The following is a 16837-nucleotide window of genomic DNA, read 5'->3' as shown; positions in this document are numbered from 1 at the left end:
TTACCTTTTTTTCCCAATTGTTAGAGCTTTAATGTCCCAAAAATGGGCTGTTTACAACTTTTTATTACAAATTTGATCCATTTCAACCAAATTTCTTCCATCCTAACCTAAATATCCCTCTATTTTTCGTGTTTTCTTGCATACTGTTATTTAATTTTACAGCTTTAATGTTTCACAAATGTTCATTTAATCCAAATTCTCCTTCTTTCCTGATACTGAACTTTAAAATTCCACCAAAATACATTTTTTTCCAACATTTAGAATCTCAAAACTGAAAAAAAAATATATCTTTTTACAAATAAACCACTCTTTTATTTAAATTTTTTTTTTTTTAAAGAGATAAAAATGCATTTTTGTCACATATTAAACCAGCTTTCAAGAGTCAAAAATTTGCAGTTTATTTCCCAAAACTTCAGACTTAGAAATTTCTTGTTTGCATTCAAAAAAAATTTGCAACTTGATATTATATTTTCCAATTTTTCCCCAAAATTTTAATTCTTTAAAATCCAGTTTTCTGCAGTCTGTAGATCACCTTGTCTGTAAACTTGTCGTCTGAAGTAAAAACAAAGTGCTTTTTGTAAGAAGCTCAAAGGTTTTCTCCGTACCCACATTATTTATTCCATTTGCAGTAATAAATAAAGAAATTTAAAGTCAAAGCAGGAATAAAACACAGACAGAGAGGTTGAGCTCCTCGGCCAGCAGGAAGCTGAAAACAACCACAGGTTTCATGATCTGAGGGTCGGAGACGTCGGCTGTGAGTCAGGAGGAGGAAGGAGCTCAAACTTAACACCTGTTCAGTTCAGAGTCTGTTAAAAAGTGCTTCAAAAACAATCAGTAAATACATTCATACACACCACGTCTGCGTACCCAGAAACTCCGGATCAGAACCAGAAGAAGAACCAGGCTCTGATTATTGAGATGATTAATCTGTCTGGATTAAAAACAGAAATCATGCAGTCTGTCAGTTTTCGAGGTCAGACTTTGAGCTGCTCCTGTCGTCCTCAGAGATCAGTTTCCTGTCACATGTTCTCCCTGATCGCTGGTGGAAACGCTGCAGTTCGTCAGAGGTCAGAGGTCACATGCGGTGTGAGGCAGAGGACGCCCTCAGCTCGCCGTCGTGACGCTTCAGTAGAGGATTCAGATCAGTGTCCAGCTCCCTCTGCTTCTGTAACAAACCCTGAAACACGTCAAACAGAAGAACGGCTGAACTCTTCTTGTTTTTGTGCCAGAAATGAACATTTTTGTTAGAGGAGACGTTCACATCTTGGTTGACTTTTTTTCTGTTCAACACATTTGATAAACGTCTGTCGCCTCAACCTGTGTTTTAGCCATTAGCTCCTTTTTTTAGCTCAATTTTAAGCCTTTAACCCATGTTTTAGCTTTAAGCTTCTATTTTAGCCTTTAGCTTATGTTTTAGCCTTTAGTTCATACTTTAGCCTTTCACTTGTGTTTTAGCCTTTAGCTCTTGCTTCAGACAATATCCAGCATTTTAGCCATTTGCCTGTGTTGAGACCATGTTTTAGCCTTTGTTAAAGAATACAGCCAGTGTTTAGTCATAAGCTTATGTTTTAGCCTTAAGCCCGTGGTTTGGCCTTTAGACTTTGTTAAACCTATGGCCTGTATTTTGGCCTTGAGCTCATATTAAAGCCTTAAGCCTGTGTTTTAGCGAATATCCAGCATTTCAACCTTTAGCCTGTGTTTAGGGCTATACTCTTTGATTCATTGTGTGGCCAGTGTTTTAGCCTTTAGCCTGTGTTTTAGCCCATGGTCATTGTTTTAGCCTTTAGCTTATGTTCAGGCCTTTAGCCTGTGTTTTAGCCTTTAGCCTGTGTTTTAGCCCATGGCCAGTGTTTTAGCCTTAAGCTTTTGTTTTAGCCAGTGTTTTAGCCTTAAGCTTTTGTTTTAGCCAGTGTTTTAGCCTTTAGCTTATGTTTAGGCCTTTAGCCTGTGTTTTAGCCCATGGCCAGTGTTTTAGCCTTTAGCTTATGTTCAGGCCTTTAGCCTGTGTTTTAGCCTTTAGGCCGTGTTTTGGCCTTTAGCCAGTTTTTCATTATGTAGCTCATATTTTAACCCTTATCCTGTGTTTTAGCCTTTAGCCTTTGTTTAAGCCTATGGCCAGTGTTTTAGCCTTTAGCTTATGTTTTAGCCTTCAGCTTATGTTTTAGCCTTTAGCTTGTGTTTGAGCTTTTATTCTCTGCTTTAGCCTTTAGACAGTGTTTAAGCCTTTGGCCAATTTTTTGGTCAATGGCTAGTGTTTTAGCCTTTAGCTCATGTTTTAGCCTTAAGTCTGTGTTGAAGCCTATGGCCACTGTTTAGGCCTTTAACTCATGTTTTAGCCTTTAGCCTGTGTTTTAGCCTTTAGCTCATGTTTTAGCCTTTAGTCTGAGTTTCAGTCCCTAGTTTATTTTTTAGCCTTTACTACTTGTGTTAGCCTTTAGCTCGTGCTCTTTCTCTCTCCTGTTTCTCTTTCTTCTGCTCTTCTGTCCTTTTTCTGTCTGACAGTTAGGCTCCAGTGTCCACAATCACTACAAAATTAATCACAGAAATCGTTTTCAGCAGAGAAAAACACAGATCTCTCTTCTCTACTGAACTTTGTCAGTCGGCGTGGTGTTGTCATGGACAATTACTCGTGCCATAATCAATCTGGTCCTATCAGACCTGATCAAGGAACTGGGAAGTAGCATTAGGAAAAACCTGATAAATCACATCAAATCAAACCTAATTTTAAAATGTGAATTAGGATCAGGCAGATATCTAGATGGAGATTTTTTCAAGATCACTCAGAAACTCCTCACAGGGAATTGAAGTTATTGTTATTCTTTTTAAGTTTTTGTTTCACAGACGCAAACAGAAACTTCAGAGTGAAGCGTCCGACTGTCAGCCTCTGCCTTTTAGAGCATCATCATCATCATCCTCCGTCAGGTATCAATGAACTGCTTATCTGTTTCATCTACCGTGAAGAAAACCTCAAACTCTCCCTGGATAATGTCTCTGAATGTTTGTTATGATGGTGTGTGGTTACCTGCCGGAGCTGTGCCAGGCCTTTGAGGATCTCCTGCTGCCGGAGTGTGTGTGTGGTGTGTGTGGCGCGGTGTAGTTCAGGGTGGAGGAGAGGATCCCGATCAGGAGGAGGAAGAGGAGGCGCTGAGCTCTGAGGAGGAGGCTCTGGATGGAAATAAAGTTTCTTTACTGCACAGACTCTTATTTTGAAATCCATCTGTTTTTATTTATTCCAAACAAAACGGCAGCCACAACAACTCAGCTTACGTGTGTGTGTGTGTGTGTGTGTGTGTGTGTGTGTGTGTGTGTGTGTGTGTGTGTGTGTGTGTGTGTGTGTCTGACCTGTGTGTGTGCATGGTGGAGGTGTGTCTGCAGACTCCAGAGGATCCAGGTTGAAGACTTCATCAGTCCGGACGTAAGGGATGAACTCCAGATCAGGAGGATGAGGAGGATGAGGAGGATGAGGAGGGATGGAGGTGGGCAGCTGACTCTGGATTCTGTGTCTGACAGTGGGAACAGGAGGAGAGCGCCCCCTGGAGGAGAGGACAGGAGGTGTCAGGATGGAGCTTTAAACAGGTGTAGTTTACGGTCAGAGGAGCTCACCTGTCGGAGCTGGAGGCGGCGGAGTTCAGGAGTCCTCTGGAGAAACTCTCCACCTGCAGCAGGAGCAGATCCAGGATCAGACAGAGACCAGGACCAGGACCAGAGAAAAGGGTCAGGTCACACCAGAAACCAGGGCTGAACGCCTCCTACCTTCCTGTTTGGGGCCGTCCTGGTCTGTGCAGGGATCGGGAGGAGACGGGAGTCCTGGTTCTGCAGAGGAAGATGAAGATGAGGAGGAGGAGGAGGAGGAGGGTCGGAGCGGGACAGACAGGTCCTCTCCTGCAGAGCGAGGAGCTCCGCCTGTCTCCTCAGGCGGCTCTCGTGTCGGTGTCTCTGCAGAGGAGCCGGGTAACGCTGGGAGGCCGGGACGAAGCACCTGCTGGGCCTGAGGAGGAGAGGGGGCGGAGCTTAACCTGAGAGAACCTCATCTTCATCTCTTTTTTTTTCAACTTCATTAAAAGATTTTTTTCTATCGTCATCAAAACTTTCTTTTAGCTGAATCAAAAGTTTTTTCAAATTTCACGATTTATTTAACATCATCAAAAGATTAATTAAAGCTAATTAAAAGTTTTTTTTTAACTGAATCAAAAGTTTTTTTAACTCCAAAAAAATGTTTTTTTTGACCTAATTAAAAGTTTTTTTTTAATGTTTTTTAACTTCTTCAAGTTTTTTACAATTTTTTTAAAGTTTTTTTTAACTAATTAAAATGTTTTTTAAACTTTATTAAACATTTTTTTGACTTCATCAAAAAAATTTTTTTAACTCAATCAAAATGTTTTTTTTAACTTTAATAAAAAAATATTTTTTTAACTTCATCAAGGTTTTTTTACTCAATCAAAAAAATGTTTTAACTTAATCAATTTTTTTTTCTTCATCAAATTTTTTTTTTAACTTCATCAAAAGTTTTTTTATTTTCATCAAAAGTTTTTTTTAAACTTCATCAAAAAAAATTTAAACTCTCAATTTTTTTTTATTCATCAAAGTTTTTTCACTTCATCAAAAGAATTTTCAACTTTACCAAAAGTTTTTTACTTTATCAAAAAAAAATTCTACTTCATCAATACATTTTTTAACTTCATCAAAAGTTTTTTTTAACTTCATTAAAAGTTTTTTAACTTCATCATTAGTTTTTTGACTGAATCAAAAGTTTTTTTAACTTCATTAAAAGTCTTTTTTAACTTCAACAAAAGTTTTTTGACTTCATCAAAAAATGTTGTACTCCATCAAAAGTTTTTTCACTTTATCAAAGTTTTTTAACTCCATCAAAAGATTTTTTTTACTCTATCAAAAGTTTTTTTGATATGAAGTTTGTATTTTTACCTCTGTGTGTTCCACTCTGGCCTCCTCTTGTCTCTCCTGCTCCTCTCTGTCCGAGCAAACGCCTCGTATGGATCTCCTCCTCCTCCTCCTCCTCCTCCTGCTGCTGCTGCTGGCACACAGATGTTCTCCTTCCCTGCTCTCCCTCCTCTGCTCCTGCTGTTAGTGGGAGCAGCTGGCAGAGAAGGAGGGGGCTGGACCTGTGTGGAGGCGTCAGGAGTCTGAGGAGGGAGGGAGGGAGCGTCTTCTACAGACGGAGACAGATCAGCTGAGTCAGGAGGAGTTTCAGGTTGAGGAGGATTATTCTGCTGTGACTCTCTGAAGGTAAAGGTGTGTTTACCTGTCTGAACAGCTGTGTCTCTGTACGGAGAAACCAAACTGTTCTCCTCCTCCTCCTTTGAACGCTCCTCAGGTTTAGGAGCTGCTGGGAAACAAACACAGAGACAGGGATGGGCCCACCAAATTCAAAACCCTCCTACTGACCCATAAAGCGCTCCACAACCGGACCTCCTCTGACTTTAAAGTCATGCTCCACCTCTACACCCCTACACCCCTACACCCCTACACCCCTACACCCCTACACCCTGTCCTGCATCGTCCACTCCTCAGGTGCAAACCTCACAGTCCCTGAGGTCTGCTGATCACCTTCACCTTGTGGTCCAAAAAACCTGTTTAAAGACCCGAGCCTTCTCTGTGGTGTATCCCAAATTGTCGAACACTAGAAATAAAAACATCCTCCACCCCACAGACTTTGAAATCGTGTCTTAAAATGTGTTTTTATTCTCTGGCTTTTAATTCAGTTTGAGAGTTGTGTGATCTCTGTCTTTAAATGTCTTTTATGGTCTTAACCCCTGTGTTTTTATGGCTCTCATTGGTTTCTATGTGTTATTTTTATTTATATTATATATTATATTATTTGTTTTATTAACTTTTTTATTTGATTTTTATTGTGCAGCAATTTGGGAAACTTGATTGTTTTTTAAAATTTACACTATAAATAAAGTGGATTGGATTGGAAACCTCTTATTAACGTGTTAAAGCTACAATCTCCTTGACACTTTATTTTTGGGCACTTTTCAATGCTTTATTATTTTACTTTTTGGTCTATTTGTATTTTTTTGTGTACTTTATTTTTTTTCATGCAAAGTGTCTGTGGTTTTGAATAGTGCTCTATAAATTAAATTTAATAATATTATTGTCATTATGATTATGATATTTTTTTAATATTATTATTTTTTATTTCAACATTTATTTATTTATTTAATTATTTTTTTGGGGGGTGGGGGTGGGGGGGGGGGGGGGGGGGGTGGCAATTGCTGTCAACACTTTACAGTACCATATTTGTTTTAACCTTTTTTTTTCATGTAAAGTGTCTATGTTTTTGAAAAGCACTATATGGTTAAAATTTATTGTTATAATTATTATATTTTTTTATTTTTGGGGGGTAGGGTGGGGGAAGGGGTGGCAATTGGTATTGATACTCAACAGTACCATTTTTTTAAATCTTTTTTTACGTAAAGTGTCATTGAGTTTTTGAAAAGTGCTCTATAAATAAAATTTATTATTATTAGTATTATTATTATTAAAATTATTATTACAATTATTATTATTACTATCATTATTATTATTATTATTATTATTAGTAGTAGTAGTAGTAGTAGTATATACTTTTTAAATTATTATCATTATTTTTTATATTTCTTTTGGCAATAAGTTTAGATACTCATCAGTACCAATTTTCAGTACCTTTGTGTGTGTTCATGTGATAATAAATATATATTTGTGTAATAATAAAATCTCAAAGTTTTTCAATTTAACAGATTTATTTCTCAGTGTTTAACCTTGCAATGCTGTGTTCATGCCCAGCATGGAAAACTGCCTACTCTCCAAGGATGCGTTTAGGTAACAAAATATTAAATGACTTGATATTAAATAAATCAGTACTCGATATTGTAAAAGTAACACTTGAAAGAAAATTAAATCTCATCAAGTGTTTTTGTCCTATTTTTAGTGGAAAATTTCTTTTTTAGACATAATATGAGCCACATTCACCTGAACAGTCCAGAAAAATGTCTTGTTGGAAGTTATTTAAAGACAAAATGAGGTCTGAATTGATTGTAATGAGTTAAAAAGAATCTGCCAATACAACAAGAGAAAAGTTACTTATATTCAGTCACTATTCTTGTTTCAAGAAAATTTTCAAGTAACTTTTTTCTTGTTCCATTGGCAGTTTTTTTTTTTGCTTGTTACAGTAATTCAGACCTCATTTTGTCTTTTAACGACTTGAAACAAGACATTTTTCTAGACTGATAAGTTGAATGTGGCTCATTTCATGAGTAATAAGACATTTTTTACTCAAAATAAAAGAAAAATACTTGATAAGATTTCAGTTTTTCCAGTGAATTTGATCAGTATCAATAAAAGCACCTAATAAAGTACCCATTCCTCAGAGATAAGAGGCAGGTCAGTGAAAACCTAAAACCGAACCCTGAGAACAAACAGAGCCAACGGCTTTAAAACAAAACAAATCTCACCTCTGTTAGCGTGTGTCTGCTGAGGACTCTCCTCATCCTGGTTCTTCTCAGGCTCCTCCGCCTGCTTCGACTGTAACACACACACACACACACACACACACACACACACACACACACACACACACACACACACACACACACACACACACACACACACACACACACACACACACTGAGGTCAGACACCCCTCATGCAGATGCTCTGAGTGATGAAGATGTAAAACATGAAACGTGAAACAGCAGGAGGACTCTGCGTCCTGACCTTCAGCCTCTCCCTCTGCGTGTCCAGCTCGTACTGCCGCTCCAGCCTCTCCCTCTCCAGCGCCACCCTCCTCTCCTCCTCTGCCTCCTCCTCCTTCCTCCTCGCCTCCTCCTGCGCCCTCTGCCGTCGCCGCTCCTCCATCTGAGCCTCGATGTCTCTCTGAAGGAGGAGAAATAATCACATGTGATCAAACCTTCATCTTCTCTCTCGCTGTGTGCCTCCTCCTCCTCCTCCTCCTCCTACCTGCTGCTCTAGCTGTTTGAGCCTCCTCCTCTCCCTCTCCTCGATCTGTGCGGGGTCCAGCAGGGCGGTCATGGTCCTCAGGTGGCTGGAGGAGGCACAGGAGGTGATTAGAAAACATGAAACATCTTTTTTATTTGAACCTCCCGCTCACTGCTCCTACCTGGCTCTGGTCGGGAATCCGCTGGTTGTCTCCACGCTGACACCTCCCACGCTGACTCCTCCCACGCTGACTCCTCCCACGCTCTCTGCTCCACAGCTGCTCATGGCCTCCCACACCAGGGACAGGCTGGACGAGGGCTCCCACTCCCCTCGCTCCGAGGCGTGGGACGGGGCTGGAGGAGGAGCTGAAGGAGCCGACGTCCTGAGGTCGGGGAGTTTTCTGTGCAGAGAGTCAAAGTGTGTGGCCCAGAGCTCGTGGTCCTCCGTCTGAAAACACCAGCTCAAATTAAAAACCCAGGATATAAAAAAACACTCTCTGACAGGTTTAACATCACACTCTGTACCGACCTGGTTCTGCAGCAGCTTCTCTCGTCTCCTGCGCTCAGTCGTCTCCTCCCTCTGACGGTCCAGCTCCTCCAGCCAGCGCCTCCTCTGCTCCTCTCTCTTCTCCATGCTCAACATCTCCTCCATCGGACTCACCTCCTGCAGAGAAACAAAGTCAGGATTCTTCAGATGTGTTTTTGAAAATCACATCTTTAAGTTTCGATTTCATTGGTTTATTTTCGACTGCAAGAAACTGAAATCTTATCAAGAGTTTTTGTCTTATTTTGACTAAAAATGGTCTTATTATACTCAATATGAGCCACATTTACATGGTCAGTCCACTAAAATGTCTTGTTTCAAGTTATTTAAAGACAATGAGGTCTGAATTGCCTGCAACAAGTAGTCTTGTTGTACTTAAACGGCTGTAGCATCCAGTAGGAATGTCCCACAGATATCAAATTGACGCCAAAATGTTTGTCCCATTGAGACGCAAAAATCATACACTGACACCCCTGACTCATCTCCAACAGGAAGCCCTCAAATTACCTTTAACAATAAAATTTCCAAACTTTTTTGGCCCCAATTTTTATTGTGTGGCTCTTTGAGAAACTTGATTGTTTTTAAAGTGTGCTGTATAAATAAAGTGGATTGGATTGGAAACCTCTTATTAACACGCGTTAGTTACAACCTCCTTGACACTATATTTCTCTGTGCACTTTTTAACTGTTTATTTTGTTTTTCAATGCTTTAAATTTTCTACTGTTTTACTGTTTTGTTTTTTTTTTACTTGTACTTTATCTTTTTTTTCATGTTAAGTGTCTTGGAGTTTTTGAAAGGTGCTCTATAAATAAAATTCATTTATTTTTCTGTTATTATTATTATTATTATTATTATTATTATAATCATTATTATAATTATTATCATTATTATTATTTTTATTATTATTATTATTATTATTATTATTATTATTATTATTATAAGTAATAATAATAATAATAATAATAATAATAATAATAGCTTTATTTATTTATTTATTCATTCATCTATTTTGCAATTGGTATCAATACTCATCAGTACCAATTTTCAGAATCTTTGTGTGTGTTTATGTGATAATAAATATTAATTTGTGTAATAATAAAATCTCAAAGTTTTTCAATTTAACAGATTTATTTCTCAGTATATAATCTTGCAAAGCTGTGTTCATGCCCAGCATGGAAAACTGCCTACTCTTCCACTCCCTCACAGTCACAACGATGTGTTTAGGTAACAAAATATCAAACCAATTGATTTTAAATGAATCAGTTGTTGATATTTCAGATATAACACTTGAAAAAACTGAAATCTTATCAAGTGTCTTTGTCTCATTTTCAGTAGAAAATGTCTTTTTAGACTTAGTATGAAATATTAAAGACAAAAATTAGGTCTGAATTGTTTGTAACAAGTAAGAAAATCCACCAATGGAACAAGAGAAAAGTTACTTGTATTCAGACATTATTCTAACTTTAAGCAAATTTTTCTTGTTCCGCTGAAACACAATCTAAAAACTCAAAACCAAAAGTGATATTTCCTTGAAATTTGCTCAGATGACAGACTGAACCCTGCTTTACAAAAGTTCTTCTGGAGTTTGTTGTTTCCGAAACGTTTTTTTCAATAACAGGCACTCAAAGTTGGTCAACCCCCCAAAAGCCCTCTCAGCTCCCCCACTGAGAATGAATGGGAGCTGAAGATCAAGCTGTCACGTTTTGGCTTCTACACAAAAAAGTAAAAGTTGTACAGTTTTAAAAATGACAGGGATGGATTCCTGACAAAATTTACTACAAAAATTATATATTTTTTACACACATTTGGATAGAAATGTGGCATGTATGAGGAGTTGTTTGCAACTCCCTCTGCAGCAGTGATGATGTCACAGTGAGAGCAGCTAGTCATGTGACTCACTGAAGGCGGGACAAATGACACATTTTCCCACACACACACACACAGAGACCATCTGAACTCTGAGGTGAGACTTACCCCGACTCTGAGGCTGGACCTGATGGCTGCCGGCTGATCTCTGTGACTCATGGAGGTCTGGACTGAAACCAGACTTTCTGTGTCCTCTTCAGCCTGAAAGACAGGGACACACACACACACAGACAGGAGAAGATGTTAGTGTGTGTGTTCAGTGCTGTGTTAAAAGTTCATAAATACAAAGTTTGATGAAGAAAAACTCGTCAGAGTCATGTTTCAGTCTGAGGAAAACTTTCTGCAGTAGAAAAATCGAGTTTGTTCCTCACCTGAAGTCTGCTGGGAGCTGAACGCTGCTGCTGCTTCTGCTGCTTCAGAGCCACCTGCTCATCTGAAACAACAACAACAACAGTTTGATTTATAAAAACTTCTTGAATAAAGAGACAACTCTTTTTTTCTTTTCAGCAATGTTTTTTATAACAGAGGATTGGGCCAGATTAGAGAAAAGAAAAGTAAAGTTATAGGATTAATCTCATAAATTTAAGAGAGTAAAGTCATTATCTTAGTCTAAAGCTATAGGCCAATGGAAGATCTTAGACATGTAGTCTGAACAACATGAGATCACATATGTAAAAAAAATTTTATGACCTATTCCTTTCCTGGGTGAAGTTATTTAATATTTCTGTGTCGTATGTTATTGGTGCTGTAATTCGTAATTTGTTTCTCATCCATCTTTTCAGGGTCCCTATATTGATGATGGTTTTATATTGATGAGCCAAAAGATGAAATAATTATTTGTGAAACTTCTACCAAAGTATAAATTCACACAGCTCCACAGCCCTTATTTTGTAAAGGATGGATTGCTTTGTTTGTCGTCTTTCTGTAAAAAAGAATTAATGTAAATATGAAAGCCATGCTGGCTGATGGTATTTTTATTTTTCTGATCGTGTGTTTGTTTAACAATTTGAGAGAGAAGGGGCAGATACAATAAGACAGGGGCGGCTAACCTACGGCTCGCGAGCCTCATGTGGCTCTTTGCCTTTCGGTGTGCGGCTCTTTGATCCATTCAAAAACAAAACAAAATCATTGTTAAGAGTAGTGGCGTGCTGATCAATCTAAAATATTGGTATTTTGATGCCAACGTTGGGATCAGGTGATGAGATTGATACTTAAGTTTCAGTTTCTCTTCTCTACGTGTGCTCCTCTCAATCGCTCATGAGTGCTCTACCCCACCCCCTCCTCCTCTGCTTCAAAGTGACATAGAGCCTCGTTTTTAACCTCTAATGAAAGAGAAACTTTTCAGATAAAAGAGGACCTGAATACAGGGCAGCAAAATAATGTCTTCAAATCACCACAACAATTCGATCTGAGAAAAACTTCTACGAGGTGTATACATTTTTTTAAGTTTGACAACAGCTCAGGTGGAATGACTGGGGAGATCGATCTATCTATATAATTTGTCTTTGACATGGCTCCAAGTACAAATTTAAACACACTCATAAACAGTCTTTGAAAATTTTAAATGTATTGATTTTCATTTAATGTCATTTCGTTTATGTGTGACAGGAAGTGAGTTTGTGAGACCACCTGTGTGATGTGGCTCTTGGTAGTGCCTCAGTAATTTTTGTGTCTCTTGGTCTCTGACCAGTTGGCCTCTCCTGCAATAAGATTTTTTCTTCCATCTGCTCCTTTTCATTTGTTTGAGTTTTTTTTGTATTGTTCTTATTAATTTATTTTTATTAGGGAAGCACAATATATCGATATCAATATCGGCTGATGTCGGTCATCTTTTTTAGATATCCGTATCGGCCGATATTCACTCATTAGCTGCCGGCATTTTCAGAGCATCTTGAACGATCTTTCAAGACCCAAATAATATTGTTTTCTATGACTATGTAAACACAAAAACTATCTAAGAAGAGTGGACTCTCTTCTTTTATGTCTCTCTTCCTGTTTTTGATCAAAAAAACAGACAAAACAAACTTTTTTGATCACGTTCATCTCAGGCACGCCATCCTTTGATCCTCTCCATGGTTGTCTTTTCTCATACTATGGTTAAATATCAGTTATCGGCCCCAACAAAAATATTAATATCAGATAAAAGTATCTGCCACAACTTTCTTATCCATGCATCCCTATTTTTATGTCACTTGTATGAAATAAAAACAAACTAAACAAGACTAAACTAACTAAAATCGCTCTCTAATAACCTGTAGCTATAGCCTAGAATAATGAGTTCATTCTCTTCAATTTATGACTTTAGTCTTGTAAGTTTATGAGATTTACCTCAAAAATTGTCTTTTTTTTTTCTTAAACATGGCCCTAATCCTCTTCCGTAGTTTTCTCAAACTTTCTCCGGAGAAATAATTTAAAATTCTGACAATCAATTATTTTATTAGCCTTGAAAATATTCAGTCAAGCTCCTCCACATCCTCCTGATGTCCTGACTCCTGAGCCATCAGAGAAATGCTTTTTGATGGGCAATATGTGCAAATTAAGGGTTAAGTAAGTATAACTTATGGGACATTAGGAGCAGCCTTTTTCACATTTTGTTTTCAGACATTTGTTTTGAAAGACCTGAAGGAGTCATGATGTAACACCTCATGCAAATCATCACAGCCGGCTTTCTGCAGCGCCACACACACAGCGTGAAGCAGCTGGTCTGAGATGTTGTCTCGTGATACGTCACCTTATCCGAACAGGTGATACAAACACAGTTTATTGGAGGTTGGTGTTAAAATACTGGTAGAAGTGTTTACCCAGCTCTCTCCTCCACTGAGCCTTCTTAGCGTCCATGGTCGCTCTGCTCTCAGACTCTCGCTCCTCCATCCAGCTGAACAGACACCCAGACGACCTGAGGACACAGAAACACACGGATTTAAAAAAAAAAATACATCTGCAGAGAAGAGTCTGTAAATTATTTCACTAATATTTCCTGTATTTTTAAGACGTTGGAGAAACAAACGAGAGGAAAGAAACCATGTTGACTGAAAGCTTAAGTGTTGGCTGAATTAAACTCTAAACCCAAAAGAAAAAAATGTAATCTTGTTCAGACATCTGACTCAGGAGCTCCTCACCTGTTGTCTTTATCCTGTGAACCCTCAGGTGTGTCAGTTTGTCCTCCTCCTTCTTCTTTCCTCTCTTCCTTTCCTCCTCCTCCCTCCTTCGTCTCCACTTCCCCTTTGTTCGTTGAAGAGCTGCATTTTGAGCCTGTTTGTTTTTCTGACATGGAAAAAGACACATGAGTTTGTTTTTTTTTTGTCACACAGAAGAGGAGAGCTCAAACCCCCGTCTCATCCCTCAGATTACCCAGGGTCCCCTGCTCCTGTGGAGGCTGTGGGCTGTGGGTGTGGACTGAGTGGAGGATCTTCTGAAGCTGCTCGTTAGTCAGACACACCAACCCCTCCTTCAGCCCCGTGTCCCGTGGAGCTGGCGTCTCCTTTTGTCCCCTCTTTCCTCCAGGACGTGTCTCTGCGCTCTGAGGCTGTCCTGGTCTCCCGCTGGGCCTGAGAGGAGCGGCTGTGGTGCTGTGTTTGTGTCTGTCTGACTTCACCTTCACACAAACAGAGACTGATATAAGACTGAGAGGTAAAGTTTGAAGCAGGAAGTGACAGTCAGAGTGAGTCGTTACCTTTGGCACAGCCTTCACGCTGCACCCTGGGGTGCTCTTTCCACCAGTGGGTACAGCGTTGGAGGTGATGGAGGCGTTTGCTCCTCCTGCTTTGCTCCTGCTCTCCCTGTGCCTCCCTGCAAGCTGCCGCGCTGGACGCTCCTCTGCCTGCACCTCCTCCACAAGCGACGGCTGCCTGGAGCTCAGGACGTTAGCCGCTCTGGGTCTGCAGGACGGCTGCTCGGTGAAATCAGATCAGAGAAAACTTTAAAAAGACGACGTCATAACAAAGATTTAGATATAAGTCAGGGATTATTTTATAAAGAGATAAAGCCTGATTCCCCATGTGAATTAAACGGATTGATTACAACATTATGCAATGCATCTGGCACAGTCAGGAGAGTAGTTTCAGTGCTGTACTAAAATATGGTAAGAAATAGAACAACTTCCTCTCTCTACATCTGAGATCAGTGGAAAAAAGAACTAACGAGAAACATAAACAAAGAGGAGTACGATTTTTCATCACCCCAACAATCAAAGGATAATCCTCTCTTGTCCCACAACCTTGCTGGAGACAGTGTGGGGAGCATGATGTGGACCACGCTCATATGTTTTGGCAGTGTGTAAAAATGAACAAATACTGGGATGAAGTGTGGAAAGAATAAAAAACAATCTTGGGCTATGTAATTCCTAAGACATGTGAAGTGATGTATCTGGGAAATTTAACACAAGAAAATATTCAAAACAAAGACAGATACCTGGCTGGAATATTACATCTAAGAACTGGTTGGACATTGTGGAAAAGCTATGTGACATGGAGATCTTTACACACAATTTAAGACTTTAAGACAAAAAAATAAAAAGTGGATTGACTTTAAAACCCACCTGAAAGACTGAGGAGAACGGACTATTTACAAGGAGGCTATATGAACTTTTGTTGACTTAACTTAACATGTTCTTTTGTTGTAACTTCATAAAAAGCAAATAAATATAAGTATAAAAAAGACAAAGTCATGATGATTATACTCTCCTGTAACATTCTAAAAATAAAAATAAAAATAAAACCCTGCTGAATGCAACATGTGAGAATACAAAGGCTGGGAGGATACACTTTTCTTCTGATACCAATTTTGGGTGCCGATTCAATCTAAATTGTGATTCTTCAATAGTTCTGATTTTTGTGATTCTTAGTTTTAGTTTTTAACACTATACCAAAAGAAAAAGTTTAATGATGATGTTTACAGACTATTTCAGGAGCCATATTTACCCAAAAATGTACATCACATGATCTGAAATCTCAATTTATTTCCAACCCAGCTTATAGACAGACTAACATGAAAGGATTAAAATTAAAAAGAAAAAAATAGAAAAAAAAAATCACGATTTAAAATTGTTAAACAAAAAAATGTGCTACTACGATACGTCGATCTTTTCTACCACCCGTAGAAGATACCAACACTGCTTGGCTTTAGGAAAGTGAAAACAGTTATTAGCATGATTCCTACCTTTACGAGATGCTTCTCCACACCTGTAAGGAAAAGAACGACACTGAGCACCTTTGAATTTGATACCACACACACACACAAACACAGGCTCATATTCTCTAATGCCTTCATATCTATAAGAAAACATAAGTCACAGCATCCAAAGCATAATATTAAGAAAATGAAAAGTATTTCTTTTCTAGTTTTGAATTCTTCCAGTTTTAGTTGTCATATTTCATAAATCTCACATAATTAAAAAATAAATCAGTAACAGTTGTTGTCTTCTTGTTTGTAGTTTTACCACAGCAGTATTCATCCTAGTAAAGGAGCAAGCTGTAATATTTAAGCAGAACTAAAAAAACCAACATCAGACCAAGTGCCTAAGGATGATCATCACAAATCAATGATCTCTTTCATCATCAGCTGATATTATTTACTTATCATTTCGTCAAAGTAAATTTGAATTAATAATTCTATCTAACACAACTCTAAACACAAATTTTGAAAGGTAAGTGTTTAAATTTCTCTTAAATTTTAAGATAAGGACTTCATCTCACCATGACTGAGTAGGATCAACTTGGGTTTTCCATTTTCAAGCTCAAACAGCAGACCATCTCTGTTCGTGGACAGGAAAAAGAAAGAGAACTTTCAGTAAAGACTGAGCTTGTTTCTCCTTCATATTTCTGTTATTTTTGCAACAAAAAGAAAAAATTACAGTGGCAATCAGCCAGAAACAGCTTCTTTTTGTGGGTTCAGTTGAATCTGAGTTATAAAACAAGTGTTATGAATGGATCAATAATCCAGCATTGTGGGGGAATTAATGTGGATTAGCTGTCTCTTTTGATTCCCTGTGTTTTTTTCCTTTGCAGCACAGAATAAGGTGAATGCAAAGCATCATGTACTGTGACGAGTCTTATTTTGAACGTAACACACAATCATCACATTCACTGTAGCACATTGGTTTTCAGATGGGAACATTTTAAAGGCGTATAATCAACAGAGATAATAAAATAATCCCTGATCGTTTCAATGCGACACAGTTGGTCAACATGTTAGCCTAGCTCGCTGCTAACATTATCGAGATAAACAGACTCACCCGAGATTCATACCGACAGCGAACATTCACCGTGGGACGGACACGCTCAGTAACAAATACTCTGACGTAAAACCAGGCGGTTAACGCATCATTCCTCCTTAAATATCAGCTCTTCTCTCCACCTCTGGACTGACCACACCGTCAGAAACAACACAGTTCCTGGTTGTCAAATTGTGTACGTTGGTTGCTGACAACGACCAAGAACGACTTCCCTGATTGGCTCTCACGTTTTCAGCGTGAGGCTATCAACCAATCAAA

General features: G+C 38.7%; 1 protein-coding gene across 3 annotated transcripts; it reads right to left on the bottom strand.

Moving 5' to 3' along the window:
- Nucleotides 1-366: 366 nt before the first annotated feature.
- ccdc66 (coiled-coil domain containing 66) lies at nt 367-16765 on the bottom strand. 3 transcript variants are annotated; one of them, XM_074679966.1, is made up of 22 exons: nt 16580-16765; nt 16041-16099; nt 15505-15527; nt 14021-14236; nt 13699-13942; nt 13467-13611; nt 13149-13243; nt 10719-10780; nt 10456-10548; nt 8467-8601; nt 8191-8385; nt 8120-8160; nt 7960-8044; nt 7717-7875; nt 7455-7524; nt 5261-5344; nt 4924-5167; nt 3754-3988; nt 3604-3656; nt 3343-3533; nt 3023-3165; nt 367-1177 (listed from the first exon to the last, which is right to left on the bottom strand). In XM_074679966.1, the coding sequence occupies exons 1-22, from the start codon at nt 16603-16605 to the stop codon at nt 1076-1078; spliced, it is 2700 nt and encodes an 899-aa protein (XP_074536067.1). In that variant the 5' UTR covers nt 16606-16765; the 3' UTR covers nt 367-1075. The 3 variants fall into 3 exon arrangements, with proteins under 3 accessions (XP_074536067.1, XP_074536050.1, XP_074536059.1); XM_074679949.1 differs by having other exon boundaries at nt 368-1177; nt 8120-8385; XM_074679958.1 differs by having other exon boundaries at nt 368-1177; nt 5261-5341; nt 8120-8385.
- Between the last annotated feature and the right edge of the window lie 72 nt (nt 16766-16837).

This window comes from Halichoeres trimaculatus, unplaced genomic scaffold (genome assembly GCF_033239565.1).
Source record: "Halichoeres trimaculatus isolate MK-OKI-2021-1 unplaced genomic scaffold, fHalTri1.1 fHalTri1_scaffold_1, whole genome shotgun sequence".
Classification (NCBI taxonomy): domain Eukaryota; kingdom Metazoa; phylum Chordata; class Actinopteri; order Labriformes; family Labridae; genus Halichoeres; species Halichoeres trimaculatus.
The sequence above is the reverse complement of the archived record's forward strand: the minus strand, read 5'-3'. Positions and strand labels throughout refer to the sequence as shown.